This window comes from Antechinus flavipes, chromosome 5 (genome assembly GCF_016432865.1).
Source record: "Antechinus flavipes isolate AdamAnt ecotype Samford, QLD, Australia chromosome 5, AdamAnt_v2, whole genome shotgun sequence".
Classification (NCBI taxonomy): domain Eukaryota; kingdom Metazoa; phylum Chordata; class Mammalia; order Dasyuromorphia; family Dasyuridae; genus Antechinus; species Antechinus flavipes.
The window spans coordinates 565569-585127 of NC_067402.1; the positions used below are offsets into that span (position 1 = coordinate 565569).

Here is a 19559-nt window from a genome sequence, read left to right on the forward strand (position 1 = left end):
TATCTTATTGCTAGTCCAGTGGGGTGAGTAGGCATTCTGGCTTCACTTCTGTATTTATTGGAACAGGTTCTAATGTAGCCCCATTTAATACAATAATTGTTTTTGGTTTTAGATAGGTGTTTTTATGATACTGAAAAAAGTCCAACCATGCTTGTACTTTTTATTATTAATATAAAAGAATTGTACTTTTTCAAGGTCTTCTTTTGCCTCCATACTGAAAAGTCACGTGCTTTTGGTTTTGAATATGATTCAGTTATCTTCTTTGTTTTCCTAATATTATCATGATATAAATCACACTTGATCATAATGAATGATTTCTCAGTGAATTAACTATAATCGTTTTGATAGGATTTCATTTAAAGTTTTTGAGGCAACATTCATTAATGATATTATTATTTAATAACGGGTAAGTAAAACTAATACAAAAAAAAGGTTGATTTTTTTCCTAATCTATATATTCAGTGCCATTTAAACTTTAAAAAATTGTTTTACTGAGTTAGAAAAAATAATGATAGGAGTCATTGGGAAGGTCAAGAATGTCAAAGCAGCTAAGGAAAAAATGTAAAAGAAGATTTAACAGTACCTGACCTTAAACTATATCATAAGCTTAGTTAGAGCATTGTTGAAGTGTAAAATAGATACTTTCAATTACAGTAATCATTTCCACATCACTTGGTACACCTGAAAGCTGAAAAATCCACATGAAATTTTTTTGTCCTCCTTTCGTCCAAAAAAGATATCTGAATTATTATGGCATGAAAAGACAAAGTATGTTGAAATTATAGAATACTATACAAACATTGTACATTTCTAAACTTCTAGACATTTTCTGTTCTTCTGCTTCCCCACATTTCCTACAAAATTACCATTTGATTTCTTATACTGACCTATGATGTATTGAAACCTAAATGAAATAAGTTACAGTGCGGAAGGAAAAGCTGTCTTTTAAATTTCTTGTGTAAACAAAAACAATGTAGCCAAGAGTAGAAGAAAAGTAGAAAAGGGAGGGGTAAGGGGAAACTTTCATAGATAGTCTCTTAGATAGGGTATGGTTGGGATGGAATACTGCTGTGATTTCAGAAATGATGAGCTGGTTGATTTAGAAAAACATGAAAAACTTAGATCTATGAAGGTACATGCTATTCCCTTTCAGAGGAAGAAATGACAAATAGAAATTCGCATAGTGTGGTCTTACATGTATCCGTGTGTGTGTTTTTGCTTATGAATATGTGGGGAAGGGGGGAAGACATTCACATTTCATTGTGTCTTCTCTAGGACTAAAGCAGGAAAGAGGGAAGGAGAAAAAAAAATTGTTCATAAAAGAACAAAAGAAAACTGAAAAAGAAGCACCGAAAAGTTGGGTTGCTTTGAAAACAGTGTGTAGGATTTATTATATAGCTTTTGGGAAATAGATATATACGGGTTTTGTTTTTGGTTTCGATTTTGCTGAAGCAGTTGGGTTAAGTGACCTGCCTAGGGTCACACAGCCAGGAAGTGTTAAATGTCTGAGGCCAGACTTGAACTCAGGTCCTCTTGACTTCAGGGCTGGTGCTCTATTCATTGGGCCACCTAGCTGCCCCATGATATGTATGGTTTTATATTGAATCATCTCATGTTGTACTGTGTACCTGGAAAGGTTCTTTTTTTTCCCTTTTCTCCATCTTGTATTTAAGTTTGAGGCAAACTTAATTTTTTTCCCACATCTTACCATAATCTCTGATAAAGGAAATCATATTTATTAAGATGTTAATAGAAGAAAACTAAATATAAGCCATCAGATTCCAATTCCAACCCTCTCTTGTAGCTGCAGCAGGATGACCTATCCCAAGTGTCAGATTATTCTCAAATCTGGCCAGCTTCTCCTACAGGTGGCCCATCACTTAGCTTCTCAACTCATTCTCTTGGCTCTTGTCATCACAAGTTTCTACACTTCTGGAGATATGTTTAGATCATTTGTTTCTCAATAAAAATGACTTAGCTCAAACAAAAGTGAATGAAATGCTGCTTTTTTCAATCAATGAAGGAAGGAAGGAGGGAAAAAAAGAGGGAACAAAGGAAGGAAGAAAGGGAGGGAAGAAAGGAAGGAGGGGAGGGAAAGAGGGAGGAAGGGAAGAGAAAAAAAAAGGAAGGCTCTACTCCTCATCAGAGCTGCTTTTGTTTCTGTGTAACTCAATATTATAATTAAGGAATATCTTCCAAAGACAAATGATAGAAATCATAAAGCAAAGGCATGGGCTACTTTGGCTGGCATCCTCAGAGTGACTTCAGGCTCTCAAAGGAACAGCAGCTAAGGCTTCTTCACTTGGCAGGAGGACAGTCCAGATGCTGATGACTATCTCCTTGGAACGCTGTCCGCACTTGGCATTCAGAGAAGCCTTTCTTCCAGCCTCCCAGGAAACATCAGGATCTGTTCTTTAACTTTGTTCTCTTTTAAGTAATCACATAAAACACCTTTCCCCCACCCCCACCCCCAAATTCCCTGTGCTTCAGCTTAACTCTTCCCAGAATTTTCTTTCTAATGTATCATACACATCAGTTCTGAGAAGGCAGGAACTTCACACCCCCCTTCTCTTTCTCCTACACAGACCCACCTAGCTGACGGCTACTCTGTAACTTTCCCTCAACTTAACCAGGAGGAGAAACTTTTTGTAGGAAGGCATTTCTCTGCTTTATTCCAAGGGATCCCACAAAGTGCTTTTTCTCAAAATCTGATTGGTAACTGGTTTCAGAAGAGCTCTCTGACACTCCTCGGGGCTCTGGCCTCTGGGAAAATCCTTGCTGTCTCAGAATCCTCCATAAATTGGTGCAGGTTGAGCTTTTTAAGACTGAAATGTCCCTCAGCTCCATGTCCTATGACTTTTGGTGCTTCAGGAGTTGGTGACATTCAGGGACGTGGCTGTGGACTTCACCCGGGAGGAGTGGGACCTCTTGGACCAAGCTCAGAAGGAGTTGTACAAGGACGTCATGCTGGAGAACGCCCAGAACTTGCTCTCCCTGGGTAAGTACACTTCCCCCAGTAACTCTGTGTCTTCAGTCAAAGACCTATCTTCCTCCCCTGCTGTTCAGGGTTTGGAGCACTTATCAATTGTAAGAAGGGCTCCTGGGTCCAAGCGAGCCACCCCCCTGCTGCCTGCCTTGCGCATAAAAGGCCTTTCTGGTGTGATTTCCTTTGTGGCTGTGGAAGCTGCCTTCTGCAGGTTCCTGGTGGCTTCAGGTCCAAGATCCAATCAGTCCGGAAGCATCTCCGACATAGAGCCGACCTAGGGGGCTCTTGAGTCTAGCTTTGCTGCCAGAGTTCTGCAGGCTGCTGACACAGCCTTTCCCTGCAGGCCCCTCCCCTGGGAGGGCTCAGTTTGGGGAATTTTCTTTTTGACCAGCATCAGTTTGTGGCTCTCGCCTCCTAGACATGCCCAGTGGGGTCAGCCTGACCTTCGTGTCCCTTCTCGTTGCCCTAAAATCCCAGCACTGAGGTCGGGAAAGGCAGGGAAGGGAATAAGCATTCCCACTGACTGCTGTTTGGCAGCTCCCGCGCCAGGTGCTTTCCTGACAGCAAGATGTCACTTCATGCCCCGAATGACCCTCCGAGAGAGGCGATGTCCTCATCCCCACCTGGCGGCTGAGAGACCTGAAGCAGCCAGAAGTTGGCTTGAGCAGGGGGCGCAGAGAGTGACTGGCAGAGGCTCCAGAGTCCTGGGCCCCAGCCTGGTTGGGGAACAACCTTAATCAGCAACCTCCCCAACTAGGAAGCCCCTGTCGGCGCCAGCACTCACAGGCTGGCCAAGAACCTGGAGCAGCAGGGGTTTGCCGAGTCCTCCAGCGGGAGGCTCTCCCCCAAAAAGGCAAAAAGCCTCTGGATGAGCAGGACGCGGGGTTCGTGCAGCTGTCAGGGGTGAGGAGCAGGGTAGGGGGCACAGCAATGGAAGATTTCTCAAGGTCCCTCTCATTGGGCTTAAGGCAGGCGCAGTGACCCTTTTAGCCCACTTTGGGATTGGGAGTTGGTGCCAGAATGGAGCATGGCAGGGTAGGGGGCAGACATTTGGGCTGTTCCTCAGAACAGGTTGTACAGCGCATCCTGTTTGGGTTACTTGCCTCACAAGCACTAATGGATGAGCACAGACTCCAATGTGCGAAGGTAATTGAGGGATTGTCAGCATGGAGCAGCTCTGGACCCACCCCCTTTCCCGAAAGAGAACTAGGTTACAAGCTTCTCTCCATCCTCATCCCTAACTGATTTCCCTGCCCAGGGCTTCCAGTCCCCAGAGAAGAGGTGATCTCTTATTTGGAGCAAAGGGAAGCACCCTGGATGCTGGCTCAAGAAGACCTGAAGACCAGTTGTCCAGGTGAGTGATATGAAAGCAGGGGTATTTAGGCCTGTGCTCACGGGGCCTCCTGAATGTCCTGCTGGATGAAGCAAGTGCTGGATTCGGGGCCAGGAAGAGCTGCCTTGGAATCCCTTTTCAGGCATTTTTTAACAGTGGCTTGTCGAGCCACTCCCTGAACCATGGAGCTCCATTTCCTCCATCTGTAAAACGAGGTAGTTGGACTCCATGGCCTTTCAGCTCCCTTCTAGGGATCAGTGTCTGGTCCTATAAGAAGCCACTGTTTGGCATTTGGGGACAGGGAACGCTCCTGAAAGTGCAAAAGTTGTAAATAAATTAATGAGCTCTTTCTTAGACACCCTTAAGACACCTGTCTTAGACTGGTTAAGTCTACAAACATTTAAGGAACTGCTACTTGTTTGGCCCTGTTCTAAGTACTAGGAACATAATGAGATGCAAGGGATGGCCCTTGCTCTCATGGAGCTCGCTGTGATGGGGCAGGCAACTTTGCCAACAGTCATGTAGAAACCCTTTCTGGACAGGATAAATTGCACCAAGTCAAGAGAGGGAAGGGCTAGAGTTAAGGAGAACTCAGAAAGCCTCCTTGTGCAAGATGGACTCCAGCTGGGGCTTCTTAGGCAACAGGGATGAGGAGAGAAATCCACCACATCAGAAGGGGGAGTGTCCTATTCACACAATAGAAAGGAGGCTCAGGCCACATGAGGGAAAAGAAGAGTGGGAGAGGGTCAGGGGACGGGATGCTCTAACAGCCCACAGAGGATTTGACATTCGATCCTTTTGCTGGGGACGCACTGGACGTTATTGAGTAGGTGGTGACATGGTCAAGGGAGAGTTGAAGAACTGACATCTGGAGGTGGCAGGCATTGACTGGACTGGGAGGAAACTTAAGGCAGCCGGGCCAACCAGAAGGCTCAGAAAGACCTGAGGCATGAGGTGGCTGGGGACTGGACCAAGGAAGTGACAACGTTGGGAAGGAAGGGGTTATGTGTAAGGGGAGCTATAGAGGCGGAATCAACAGGATTTTCAAGGAGATTAGAATGGGGGAGTGGGGAGAGGGGGAAAGGGGCAGCTAGGTGGCGCAGTGGATAGAGCACCTGAAGTCAGGAGGATCTGAGTTCAAATTTGATCTAAGACACTAAACACTTCCTGGTTTTGTGACCCTGAGCAAGTCACTTAACCCCAATTGCCTCAGCAAAAAACAAACAAACAAACAAAAAAAAAACCATGGGGGGAAGGAGTGTGAAAATGCCTGAGAGAAGAATGCCTAAGACTTCCTATGTGAGCCCAGTCTATGGGGCGGAGCGATACCTGGAACAGCGTTAGCAATGTCGGAAGAAGGGAGGGTTTGTGAAAAGAGAACAAGTTCCATTTTAGATATAGTGGAAGGAGAACCAGAGAAAATCTAGAGAGAAAGGTTTCAAGGAAAGGGGGTCCAGTGGTGTCCAGTCCTGGATGGGTGAAAACTCTCAGGTGTCCCAGAGTAGGGGAATGTTCAGGGTCCTCGAAGGAAACTTGCACAAGCCCCGAGCACGCAGAGGAAAGCAAAAGGAGCTCCCAATCTAGTATACGAACATGGAGATGGTTTGAAAAAAGCACGACCTCCCTCGGGACTGGTCTAACCAGAATATTGAAAAGGTTCCTACGGCGATTCATTTTTGGTTTTTAGCTCCCTAGTCTAGTCAATAACTAGAAAAGACTCGTTTTTCTACAGGCTTATGACAAGTAGTAAGTGAAATGATAAATACTTGAAGGTCAAGTCCACATATTACTTTGGTTTGTTTGGGGTTCGGTTTGGTTTTGACAGTGTTTATATTTAAAACCATCTTTGTGGGGAGAGAACTTCTTCAGACATAATTGCCTTTTTTCCTACCTGCAGCAACTGTATTTTGTGGTTGTTTGTCCTTTGTTCTCGGAGAGCACCATGCTATGACATGGAAGTGAACTGGATTGAAGTGAGGGAGGGCTGGGCAAGATCCCCTCTCCTCTGGAACCATCCAGGTCCAGGGACCAGATAGAGGTCAGGACAACTGGAGATGCAATGGGGGACCTTGGCCCTGAAAACCAAAGTGTGATTACCCTAAAAGAAAACTCTTGGGTTAGCTCATTTAGACCATAGTGACCCTCTCGTGTTCCCCAGCTGTTACCCTAAAAGAAAACTCTTGGGTTAGCTCATTTAGACCATAGCGACCCTCTCGTGTTCCCCAGCTGTTACCCTAAAAGAAAACTCTTGGGTTAGCTCATTTAGACCATAGCGACCCTCTCGTGTTCCCCAGCTGTTACCCTAAAAGAAAACTCTTGGGTTAGCTCATTTAGACCATAGCGACCCTCTCGTGTTCCCCAGCTGTTACCCTAAAAGAAAACTCTTGGGTTAGCTCATTTAGACCATAGTGACCCTCTCGTGTTCCCCAGCTGTTACCCTAAAAGAAAACTCTTGGGTTAGCTCATTTAGGCCATAGGGAGCCCCTGTCTGGCTCAGGCCATGGGGGAGCCTGGGATGACAGCAGATGTGTGCATTCCAGTCACTTTGACCTACTTTCCAGATGTAAATTTACAAGAACCCATTGCTTATGAACCCCAACCCTGAGCATCGTTGCCAGCTACTCTATAAACAAAAACTGGAGAGCTTTGGGCAATGATACATGACTGTGTATGTGACTGTTCTCAAAGGTTTCTACAAGTCTGGTGACCAGGGTAACAGGAAGCAGTTGGAAAGTTCCTAAAGGCTTTGGAGACTCATCTCATAGCCTTAGCTAATAATAATGTACAAGAACGAACTTTGAAAGATTACAAAGCAACATATCACCAACATGGCGGCAATGTTAACAGGAGACTGGAACTCTCGGCGAGAGACTTTGAGTTCCTTTCATGACCCTAAGAGCAGTTGCAATACTTTGGCTGTGGTTCAAGGAGAGCATTTCCAGAAGAACAGGACAGGAGTACCGCAGACCCTCCTGAACACCTCCAGAGGGTGGAGCTGAAGAGCGTTTTCCTGCCATTTAATTAGCCTGTGTAGTTGGAGGGGCTGCAGACAGAGAGTGCAGTTTAAGTAGGAGGCAGAAAAAGCACTTAGATAGAGTTGATTCCGCCAGGCAACTTGTGAAGTGCTTTAAAGAGCCAGATCCCCTCCGATTCTCACAATAGCCTGGAAGGTCAGTGCTATCAGTGTGTCCACTTTGCAGTTCAGAAATCTAAAAAAGGCAAAAGTTAAGTGACTTGCCCAGGACCTCCCTGCTAAGAAGAAGGGTCTGAGGCTGGACTGTAATGTTCTCTGTTTTGGCTTTCTTGGAGTCTCTGGGAGCAGCCTTAGTTTCAGTTTGGTAATCACCACATGCGTAGCCAGGGGTTAAAGTCCAAATCCTTTATTGTCTCCTTTCCTGGGGCCCGGTTAGCTTTCTTAGAGTTTCTCTCTCTCTCTCTCTCCTTGGTTCGGAGAGCTCCTGCCTCCTTCTCTGTCCTCTGAATCTCTCCGAATAAGTTAAGGCTCCTAGTTTATATGTTCTACACTGAGTACAAACCAATCATTATATCACTAGGAAACCATTATTTGCTGTAGGATTAAATCAATGCTAAACTAGATTTAACCATTGTCTCCTTAATTCCACTTAATACTTTGTAAGCATCTTTTGTTTCAAGTTCAGAGTTCTGGCCCATAACACTGGACATTAACTTCATCCTTCCTAAACTGGGGTCCTCTCGGCCATCGGCTGTCTCTCCACTTTCACAGAAGCTGGGAACACATTTCTTTCCCCCATATTTCTTCTAACTATTTCATGATCCTTTTAGATTCTTCCCAAAGAGCCTTTGGAGCTGGGGCTCGTGTTCCCCTTTGAGGCTTCCCCTGAAGGCTTTTCTTTGCTGTTCTCTTCTGGCTTCCTTCCCCGTCTCCATAATGGCTCTCTGTGGTCAGAGCTCTTTTTGCTGTTTCCCTTATTTTTAAAGGCTGGGGTCTGCTCCTGGGGCACAGGAAAGATCGTCCTGAGCTTCCTCTAGTGGGTAAAACTGGCTTCTCACTGATGTCACTGGGGCCGGTGCTGTGGGCTTCTTCCACTGCGCTGGGTGGGCAGTCTGATCCTCATGGCCTTCTGTAGTCCTGGAGGACTCACAGCCAGGCTGCTAATCCTCTGGCCTTCTGAATCGGGACAGAGTAGCCAAGCTGGTTTATATATTTCGATTCCCTGTACCTGCCCTCTCTGCCCTGGACCCCAAACCCCCTGCCCAATGGGGACAGACCTTTCCTGAAGTCCTGGCAAGGTAGCTTATGCTGGGAAATGATCACACCCCAAAGTCTGTTTGGAGGCTTGATCTAGTGCCGATTTCTGACGGAAGCTAGGAAGAGCTCGGGCCACCGTGTCTGCTCTCCGCCTCCTGGGTTCCACCCCACCAGTCAGAACTTCTGATACGCCCTTTGAGCAAATTGACGGTAAGCAGTTCGAGTCTGCCCCAGGATCTGAGGCTCAGTGCGGGAAGCCAGGACCAAAGTAATGGTCATGAGTGTTGGCAGCCGATGAGCTGGTTCCATGGCTTTGGGGATGAAGAACAAAGAGCATAGATTCGTTTATGGAGGTTCATTTCCCGATGTCCAAGATTTCACGCCAGCCACCTTACATCCTATGAATGAGGACTCTGTGTTGCCGGTCCATTCCGTTAAGAAGCTGCCGGGGAGACCAATAGCAACAATAGTGGAGGATAGGCTCAAATCAGAAAATGCCTAGCACTGCAAGGAGTGCTACTGTAAGGGCCGTTTTGGTAGGAAGGTCCGTGAGGGTTGCACTGGGGCCTCTACTGGACATCCCCAGCATCCTAGAATCTTCCATCTCTCTTATGAGAACGCAAACCCAAATAGCTCTTCACCTGATGGTTATTGCCTTAATGAGACGCAATCAGAAGGTAATCCGGGAACCAGAGGGCTTCTCTGGTTAGAGACAGAGAGCCAGGGAGAGCTTTGCACAAATGTTCAATCCTTCTGGAAGTTTGGAAACCATTTGATGTCGCGGTGAGGAAGTGAAGCAGCCAGAGTTTGATATAGTGACTGCTTGATCCCCCAAAGCAGTAAATTCCTGATCAAGACAGTTCAGAATCTCTGCAGAAAGAAGCCCATGATAGTTGAAATATGCACCTGATTTGTTGTCCCAGGGGGAAATATCTTTGTGGCAAAACTGGGCCATTATTTCCTGCTTAAAATGCCAAATCCTTCGGTCCTCTGTCTAGAACGTCAAAGGCCTTTGTGAACCCCTAAGTGGGAAGGGTTGCAAGAGGACTAAAACTAAAGCTTGCTGTTCACTTCCCTAGCAGAGGACAGTGGACTCAAATTCCCATATGAGACATTTTCAAACATAGAAAATGCATTTTTAAGTTTATTACCAAAAATGTCTTTTTATTTTAGTTTGCAGAGGCATTTAAAGATACTTTTTCAAAAGAAATAATGCAATGCCTATCTCAAAAAAGCATTGAACTTTTTGTCTCAGGTAAATACAAGAAAAGAGTGTCAACATTCATCATGTGATCTCATACTATAGCAAAAAAAATGAAAGCAATCACCAGAGAAACTACATTATGCTTAGAGCCATGATAGAACATAAAATAATAAGAATATTTAACATATGTATATCAGCTGCTATAATGTTTGTGAAGAAGGGATTGCAGATACAGACAATGAAAATGAAGAAGAAAGATTGAAAGTGGATATGATCTGTCTCTTACTATGGACAGAGCATGCCCAGTCATAGGTTTTCAGTTTTGGTTTTAGCCACTGGATTTTGGTCAAAGACACTCAGCCATTCTGTGTGAATGTGTTGACAAATGCTGGTGTGTTAAGAGGATCCCAGGTGGTTATCTATGAAGCTCTTTGTAAATAAAATCATCCTTTAGATGTGAATCGAATTTTCAAACGATTGATTCTGCCTACTTAAATTCAAAGATTCTCTTTGTTCAGGGGAATAGAGTGTAAACCAGTTTACATTTTGCTAATGGATATAATTATATATGTGTGTGTATGTGACTGTGTAAGTATGTTTTTTGTTTTGTTTTTTCAGAAACAGAGATCAGACTTGAAATGAAAGAAGCTACTGCAGAGCTACACCTTTCTCTGGAAGAAACTCACAAGCATAAATTCATGAGTGATGGTTCTTATGACTTCACTTGGGGAGAAATCTATGATCAGAATATCCATGTTGGGGAAAAACCTTATGAATGTAATCATTATGGTAAAGCCTTCAGTCAACAGTCATCCCTCATTTATCATCAGAAAATTCATACTGGAGAAAAGCCACATGAGTGTCATGAATGTGGCAAAACTTTTAGTGAACACTCATCCCTGATAATACACCAGAGAATCCACACTGGAAAGAAATCTTATGAATGTGATCAATGTGGAAAGACTTTCAGATTCAGGAATGATATTGCTGTACATCAGAGAATCCACACTGGAGAGAAACCTTATGAATGTGACCAATGTGGAAAGGCTTTTACACAGAAGGGTGGTCTCACTGTACATCAGAGAACCCACACTGGAGAGAAACGTTATGAGTGTAATCAATGTGGAAAGACTTTCAGATGTAGCTCCAGTCTTCCTGTACATCAGAGAATTCACACTGGAGAGAAACTTTATGAATGTAACCAATGTGGAAAGGCGTTTACACAGAAGGGTGGTCTCACTGTACATCAGAGAACCCACACTGGAGAGAAACGTTATGAATGCAATCAATGTGGAAAGACTTTCAGATACAGCTCCAGTCTTCCTGTACATCAGAGAGTCCACACTGGAGAGAAACCTTATGAATGTAATCAATGTGGAAAGGGTTTCAGATCCAGCTCCAGTCTTACTCAACATTGGAGAATCCATACTGGGGAGAAACCTTATGAATGCAATCAGTGTGGAAAGACTTTCATAAAAAGGGCCAGTCTTACTTTACATGGCAGAATCCACACTGGAGAGAAACCTTATGAATGTAATCAATGTGGAAAGACTTTTGGTTGCAGTACTAGGCTTGTTCTACATGAGAGAATCCACACTGGTGAGAAGCCTTATGAATGTAACCAATGTGGAAAGGCTTTTACACAAAGGGCCAGTCTTGCTTTACATGAGAGAATTCACACAGGGGAGAAACCTTATAAATGTTATCACTGTGGAAAGGGTTTCAGATCCAGCACCAATCTTGCTGTCCATCAGAGAATCCACACTGGAGAGAAACCATATCAATGTAATCAATGTGGAAAGACATTTACAGAAAGGAGCAGTTTTACTGTACATCAGAGAACCCACACTAAAGAGAAACCTTATAAATGTGATCAGTGTGGAAAGGCTTTCACACAAAGGGCCAGCCTTGATCATCATCAGAGAATCCACACTGGAGAGAAACCTTATGAATGCAATCAATGTGAAAAGACTTTCAGATACAGCTCTAGTCTTACTGTACATCAGAGAATCCACACTGGAGAAAAACGTTATGAATGTAACCAATGTGGAAAAACCTTTACAGAGAGGAGCAGTTTTATTGTGCATCAGAGAACCCACACTGGAGAGAAACCTTTTGCATGTAACCAGTGTGGGAAGACATTCAGAACCAGATCTGGTCTTGCTGTACATCAGAGAAACCACACTGGGGAAAAACCTTACAAATGCAATCAATGTGGAAAGGCTTATCCACAGAGGGCCAGTCTTGATCATCATCAGAGAATCCACACTGGAGAAAAACCTTATGAATGCAATCAGTGTGGAAAGACTTTCACCTGCCGCTCCAGTCTTACTGTACATCAGAGAATCCACACTGGAGAGAAACCTTATAAGTGTAATCAATGTGGAAAGACTTTTAGATGTAGTTCCAGTCTTCCTGTACATCAGAGAATCCACAATGGAGAGAAGCCTTATGAATGCAATCAATGTAGAAAGACTTTCACTCAGAGGGCTGGGCTTACTGTACATCAGAGAATTCACACTGGAGAGAAACCTTAGGAATACAATCATATAGAAAAATCTTCCAAAAGACAGAATCTTGATGAACATTAGAGAATCCACACTGGAGAGAAAATTTAAGAATATAATCAGTGTGGAAAATTTTTCAAATACAGACCCAATTTTCCTGTATTTTGGAGAATTCACACTGGAGAGAAATCTTATAAATGTAACCAGTGTAGAATGGCTGTGTCTCAGAGGGCTGGTCTTACTGTATAGCAGAGAATCCACACTGGAAAGAAATATTAGGAATGTAATCAATGTGAAAAGACTTTCTTTCTTTTTTTTTTTTTTTTGCTGAGGCAATTGGGGTTAAGTGACTTGCCCAAGGTCACACAGCTAGGAAGTGCTAAGTATCTGAGGCTAGATTTGAACTCAGGTCCTCCTGATTTCAGGGCTAGTGCTCTATCCACTGCACCACCTAGCTGCCGTGAAAAGACTTTCAAATGCAGCCCCAGTCTTCCTATACATTGAAGAATCCACACAGGAGAGAAATCTTATGAATGTAACCAATATAGAATGGCTTTGTCCCAGAGAGCTGGTCTTAGTATACACCAGAGAATCCACACTGGGGAGAAACTTTGGGAATGTAATCAAGGTAGCCAGGCTTCAGGAAAAAGTCAGCCCTTATTTCTCCTCAAAGGATACACATGTGATAGAATTTTTTTTTTAAATAGTATTTTATTTTTTCCAATTATATGTAGAGACAATTTTTAATATTCACTTTTACAAAATTTTGATTTGGCTACATATATACAATCATGTGAAACATTTCCATATATGTTGTGAAAGAAGAAGCAGACCAAAGGAAAAACACACAAAATAAAGCGAAAATAGCTTCCACCTGCCTCTGTAGTCCCTCAATTCTTTCCCTGAAGGTAACACGTTCCACCATGAATCCTTTGGAATTCCCTTAGTTCATGGTCAGGCTGAGAAGAGCTCAGTCATTGGCATTTGTTCCATGTTATTGAGTGACAGCTCAAAAGTGCACATTTAGGGTCCAGTAGAGTGTCTTCAAGGAGGAGGGACATTGGCAGGTTGCAAAAGAACCTGTAAGTGGGGAAACTTGAGGGGGTGGAGGTGGGGAATGGAGTGATTGAGGTGCCAAATGTGAAAGAGGTAGAAAGGAATGAAATCGAACCTGTCAACAGAGGGAATTTGTGAAAGTGAGGGAGGAAACAGGAATCAAATGGGAACAATCAGTAAAATTTTATTCAGTGCCTACAATCTATTAGGTATTGGACTTAGGCTGGTAGAAAGGGGCAGAGGACAATCCCTGCCCTCAAGAAGCTTCCGGCCTAAAGGAGGGAGGGAAGGGAGAGAGCCACACAACAAGCAAACAAATGCGTGCAAACAAGCTCTGTGGAATAACTAAGATGGTAAAAGGTGGGGAGGCACTCTAATCACCCAGGATTGGGAAAGGCTTCCTGTGGCAGATGAGGTTTTTAACTGGGACTTGGACCGAGAAGAGAGGATTCCAGTCCCGGGGGACAGCCAAAGGGAATGATCTGAGCTGAGAAATGACTGCCTCCATCCCAGAAGAGCAAGGTGAGAGTCATCAAATCCATGGGTGGGGGGCAGGAAGGAAGGGAGGAGAAGGCTGGTCAAGTAGCCATGTCCAAGCCAAGATGGCCTTTGAATGAAGGAGGATTTTGCATTTGATCCTGGAGGGGATTGGGAACCTCTGGAATGTGTTGAGTAGGGGAGTGGCAGGGTAGACCAGTGCCTGGGAAATCACTTTGTTGGCCACATGGAGGATGCATTGGGGTGAGGGGAGTATGGAGGCAGAGCAACCCAGCTGGCCATCCAAATCAAGGTATCAAATCAGGGTGGGAGCTATTAAAATAAATGGAGGTGGGGGCAGTTGGAGGCACCACAAGCACCTGGCCTGTAATCAGGAAGATTCATCTACCTGAGTTTAAATCTGGCTTCCGACATTTCCTAGCTGTGACTCTGGAAAGTCTCTTTACCCTGTCTGCCTCAGTTTCCTCATCTGAAAAATGAGCTGGAGAAGAAAATGGCAAACCCCTCGAGTATCTGCCAAGAAAATCTCCAGTGGGGTCACTAACAGGACTGAAATGACTGAAGGAGAATGACTGGATGGTATAGTCAAGAAACATTGATTAAGCACAATTCCCTCATCCCATATTAAGCTTTAGCTCCCTACTTAAATGACCTGTTGGCCACACTCCCCACCCAGTGACCACTTCACAAGAAGGTCCTGGGTCACAACTTCTCTTCAGAGACACTTCACAGATTCCCTGATTTCAGGAATCAGGTCAGGCCGTCCTAGCAACTCAGCAGCTCTTCCAATGTCCCCCCCACAAACTCCTCCAGCCCAAAGCCACCCCCTCCTTTTGATTTAGTCACAAATATTCTATGTCCTTTCATTCCCTTGGAGAGTCCGGATCAGGGCAGCAAAATTCCTTCCTGATAAAGTCAGTAAACTTCGCAAGAGAAGTTGGATTCCTGTGCTCCTTTGTCACCTCAGCATTTACCATGTGCTATGCCACCAGAAATAATTGCATTTGGCAGGGGAGATTCAGCTTAAGCTTATTGGTGGCTGACAAGACTGAAGTTAAACTGGTTAATAAGGACAAGTCCCAGGATCTTGGAATCATCTTCCTATCTTCCTTCCCTCCATCCCTCCTTTCCTTCCTCTATCCCTTCCTCCATCCCTTTCTTCCTCCCTTCCTTTCTTCCTTCCATTTCAGTAGTATTTTGTTTTTCCAATTACATATAAAGATAGTTTTCAACATTCATTTTTATAAGATTTTGAGTTGCAATATTTTTCTCCCTCTTTTACCTCCCCCCTTCCCAGGAGAGTAAGCAATCAGCTTAGCTTATTTTAAACATATTAGTCATGTTGTGAAAGAAAAAAATCAAACAAAAGGGAAAAGTCATGACAGAAAAAAAAGGAAACAAACAAAAAAGGTGAAAATGGTATGCTTCAGACCAAACTCAATCTCCATTTTCACTCTCTGGGTGCAGATGGCATTTTCTATCCCAGATCTATTGGAATTGTCCTGAATCACTACATAATTCTGAGAAGAGCCAATTATGTGAATTATCACACAATCTTGCTGTTTCTGTATCCAGTAGTTCAGTTTCACTCACTTCACTCTCAGCATCAACTCAAATGTGTCTTTCCAGGCCCCTCTAAAATCAGCTTGATCATCACTGCTTACAGAACAGCAATATTCCATTACATTCATATACTGGAGTTTATTAAGCCATTATCCCAACTTATAGTCATCCACTCAGTTTCCAGTTCCTTGCTACTACGAAAAGAGCTGTTGCAAACTTTTTTGTAACAAACTTCCCCCTCTTTTATGATCTCTTTGGGATACAGACCCAGTAGTGACATTGCTGGATCAAAGGGTATGAATAGTTTTATAACCCTTAGAGCATAGTTTCAGATTGCTCTCCAGAATGGTAGGATTGGTTCACAACTTTACCAACAATGCATCAGTGTTCCAGTTTTCCCCACATCTCCTCCAACATTTATCATGATCTTTTCCCATCATCTTGGCCAATTTGATAGATGTGAGGTGGTACCTCAGAGTTGTTTTAATTTGCATTTCTCTAATCAATAGTGATTTGGAACATTTTTAATATGACTATATATGGCTTTAATTCATCTGAAAATTGTCTGTTCATATGCCTTTTCCATTTGTCAATTGGGGAATGACTTGTATTCTTAAAAATAAAAATAAAAAATTCAGTTCTCTATATATCTTAGAAATAAGGCCTTTATCAGGAACACTGGCTATAAAAATTGTTTCCCTGCTCTCTGCTTTCCTTCTAATATGGAGTCTGCCTTTATTTCCCTTCAGAGACTTCATATTAGATAGAAATCTTATCACTGTAATGAATGAGGATAGTCATTCAAAGGGTTCGAAGAAGATTTACTTTGGGTATAAGCCATATTATGGACTGAGTGTGGGAGGGTCTTCAGCCAGAGGCCATCTCTTATTTTACCTCAGAGGATTCACACTGGGAAGATGTCTTAAGAATGAGCTCAATGAGGATATGCCTTTCTCTGGAAGATGAAGGTTACTGATAAAGGGTAAATTTTGTGTCTGAATGGGGAAATAAGAGGAAATAATTTATGCTGACCCTCCAAATTGCAAAACAAGGCAATAGAGTTGTTCCTAAACTTCAGGATTGTGTGAAAGGAGATACCTGGATGTCCTTGAAAATAGAATGTCTTCAGAATAAGGAAAAGAAGTTGTGTTCACATTATCTTAACTGGTGAAGGGAAGAAATCAGCTGTTTGAGAAGCATCACCTAGATGGTTTCTCCTGATTCAGCACATATTACTGGAGTGTGAATTTTAATTGAATATAAGATAAAATTTGGAAATCATAGTCCTTTGATCTTTGAAATAATTTGTACTTAACTTCCAGGTTCCCCTTTGCAATCTTATTTCCAGCTAAGACTTCCTGACTAGAAGGGGGAGGAGGTGAATAGACCAAGATACAATTCTTACACAATCCAACTGGTCCTTGGACTGCCACCCTGTATCACCAAGTCATTGGTTAATCTTAATTAAATTAACCAAATCCCATGAATAGTAGTCATAATGACCTCAAATGATCCTTGCAAGAATTCTGTCCCTTAGAGTGGAAGAATCCAGGAGAAAAGACCCCTGAAAACATTCATAGGCCTGATGAGAAGTTCTTGATGTCCAGGATGACACCATTGAGTCTACGTAGTCTCCTCAGTTCATGATGAGGACTATTTCCCGCAATGGGACAACATGCATGCAACAAGCAAAGTTGACAGAAGCACCATCCCCTCCCTGCATGGCTGCTACTGTTCCATCACCTTAGTTCCCAAACTAGGGTGTCCTTCAGCCAATTTGTCAAGTCCTCTGACAGTGTCCTCAGGCTGGGCCTTTAGTTCTGCAATAGCCAGCTCTGCATCCTTCAGCTTTCTATGCAATACGCCAGGCAACAGGCCCAGGAGGGGTTCCCACAACCATCAGGACATGTCTGACTGCACACCGGTCATGGTACAAGTTGTCTGCGGGTTTGATGGGTGTTGTCGGAGCATCCTTGTAGAAGTAAGGTCTACCCCATGCTAACTAGGGGGCAAGAAAGACAGTGGAGTGCCCATAGTGATAAAGTACTGAGCAATTAATTGTGTGCTCACCCACCATATCCCTTCCAGGTTGTCACCAGGTGACCATTGGGATGTTGACGTCTGCTCATTCAGTGCAGTGATCATTGGAAGTACACATTTTCAATTTGAAACATCCCATGAAGGCAGTGGCTGGGCAATTTCTGGATACCCACTGGTGTTGTCAGGCGTGTCCCACGGAGTCCAGTGCCATTAGGCTGACTAAGGTAGTTAGTCCCTGAGCAATGGCTAGCTGAAAACTGAAAGGCGTTTTTTTTTTCCTCTTCCAATTGTAAAACTTTAGTGAAGTTAGGTATGCAAGAGTCAGCTGTGGTGATAAATCGTCCCCTGCCAAATTCTAGCAAGTTATAGCATAGTCAGCACCATCGGGAGAAATCAGCTGTTAAACACACCTTTGCTGTGTGGAGATTGCTCCTTGATAGAGAGTGCCTATAGTAGGCCAGCCAGACGAGGGCCAGTCATTTCAGGACATTATCGTAAGAAAAGTTCATCAAATTGCAAAATATTGAACCAGTTTGGGGATTCATATTCTTTGGGTAGCATATGGAATTCTATTCGTATGAAGATGGGGGCAAGCACATGGGTCACCATGGCCTTGTGCCTGGACAGAGTGTTGAGTTAATTGGTTAACATGGGCCAGATCAAGCAGAATAGACCCAGTGAGTATCCCCGTGTTCCCACGGTTGAGATGATTAAAGGAATGAACACAATTGTGAGGGCTGTAGTTACCAGTTTTGGGGATCCTCGAAGACAGCACATGGGCCTTCAGCCTTAGAGACTGGTAGAACTCAGGGTCGTTACAGGTAAGATACAGTAAATGATTGCATATGTTCAGTGAGACAGGAGTGCAAGATAAGAGCAATCTTATCAAGATGGTGACACTTTTTATAGAAAGAGGGAAGTTTGTAAGAGGGGGCAGGAACAGGAAAAAACTAGGACTTCGGATTTAGACATGAATGGGTAATGGGACTAACATTCAGGTTTCCAGGTCTCAGAGTCATTTATAGAGATGATTCAAGAGAGAGGAAAGCAAAGGACTTAGGGTGAGACCTTGGGGAACAAGCACTGCTTTTGTTGGGATGAGGTCCATGGACAATCAAAGAAGACAGAAAATGTGTTATCAGACGGATGAGAGAGAAAGCAATAGAGAAAATACCTGAGGAGTGAGAATTCAGGAAGAAAAATTGGTCAACAATGTCCAGAACAGAGAAAAAGCCATTACATCAGGCAACTAAGAGTTTGATGAAAACTTTAGAGGAAGTATTTCCAGAAGAGTGAGGATGAAAAACAACTTGCCAAGAATTTCTGAAGGAAAGAGCAGTAAGTTCAGACATGGAAATGGGCTTTAAAAAAAAAAAAAAAAAGGTGAGAATGTAGCTCAAGACCATCGAGTGTCTATTAAAAAATCCCATATGGATGAAGGAGACAGGTACATTTGAAGGCAGCAGGAAAGGAACCAGCTGATAAAGGTTGAAAATTTGAGAGAATAGAGAGATAATTGAGACTGCAAACTGTTGGGGAAGACAGGAGAGGCTGGGATCAAATGCTCAGGTAGAGGGTTGGAGTTGATAAAGATAGACTGTATCTTTAAGAGAGCCTGAAGGAAAAAAGTTACTGGAAGACTAAATGAATGAGTTTTTGATATGGAGAGAATGGGAGCATTCAGTTATACAAATAATATTTTTAAGTGTCTGCCCTATGCCAATAACTATCCAACTCTAAATCTAATCTCAGATGCTTAATGCTGGAGATAAAAAACAACAACAACAGCAAAAAACCCCAATAATCTCTGCCCTCAAAAAGCTGACAAAATAATGGAGAAAATAACAAGTTAACAATAATTTGTGAACAAGCTGTAGATAGGATAAGTATTTGAAAAGAAAAAAGAATGAAAAATGGTTCAAAAAGGCTTCCTATGGAAAAAGAGATTTTAGTATATAGATATATAGGAGGCAGAAGTGAGGAGGGAGAGCATTTTCCATCATGGAGGATGGTCAGAGAATTTCATGGAACTGAGAGATCTTCCTCCTGGAAAAGCAAGGAAGCCTATGCTATCATGTCCAAGGAAATAAGATGGGAGAAAAGTGCAAAAGTAAGGGTTGTCTGGGTTGGAAAGGGCTGGG

General features: G+C 43.3%; 1 protein-coding gene across 1 annotated transcript; it reads left to right on the top strand.

The window, feature by feature from the left end:
• The first annotated feature begins 10276 nt into the window (after positions 1–10276).
• LOC127564349 (zinc finger protein 658B-like) lies at positions 10277–13134 on the top strand. Its single transcript, XM_052000831.1, has one exon. It carries the CDS (start codon positions 10393–10395, stop codon positions 12289–12291), a length of 1899 nt encoding a protein of 632 aa, XP_051856791.1. The 5' UTR covers positions 10277–10392; the 3' UTR covers positions 12292–13134.
• Positions 13135–19559: the final 6425 nt, after the last annotated feature.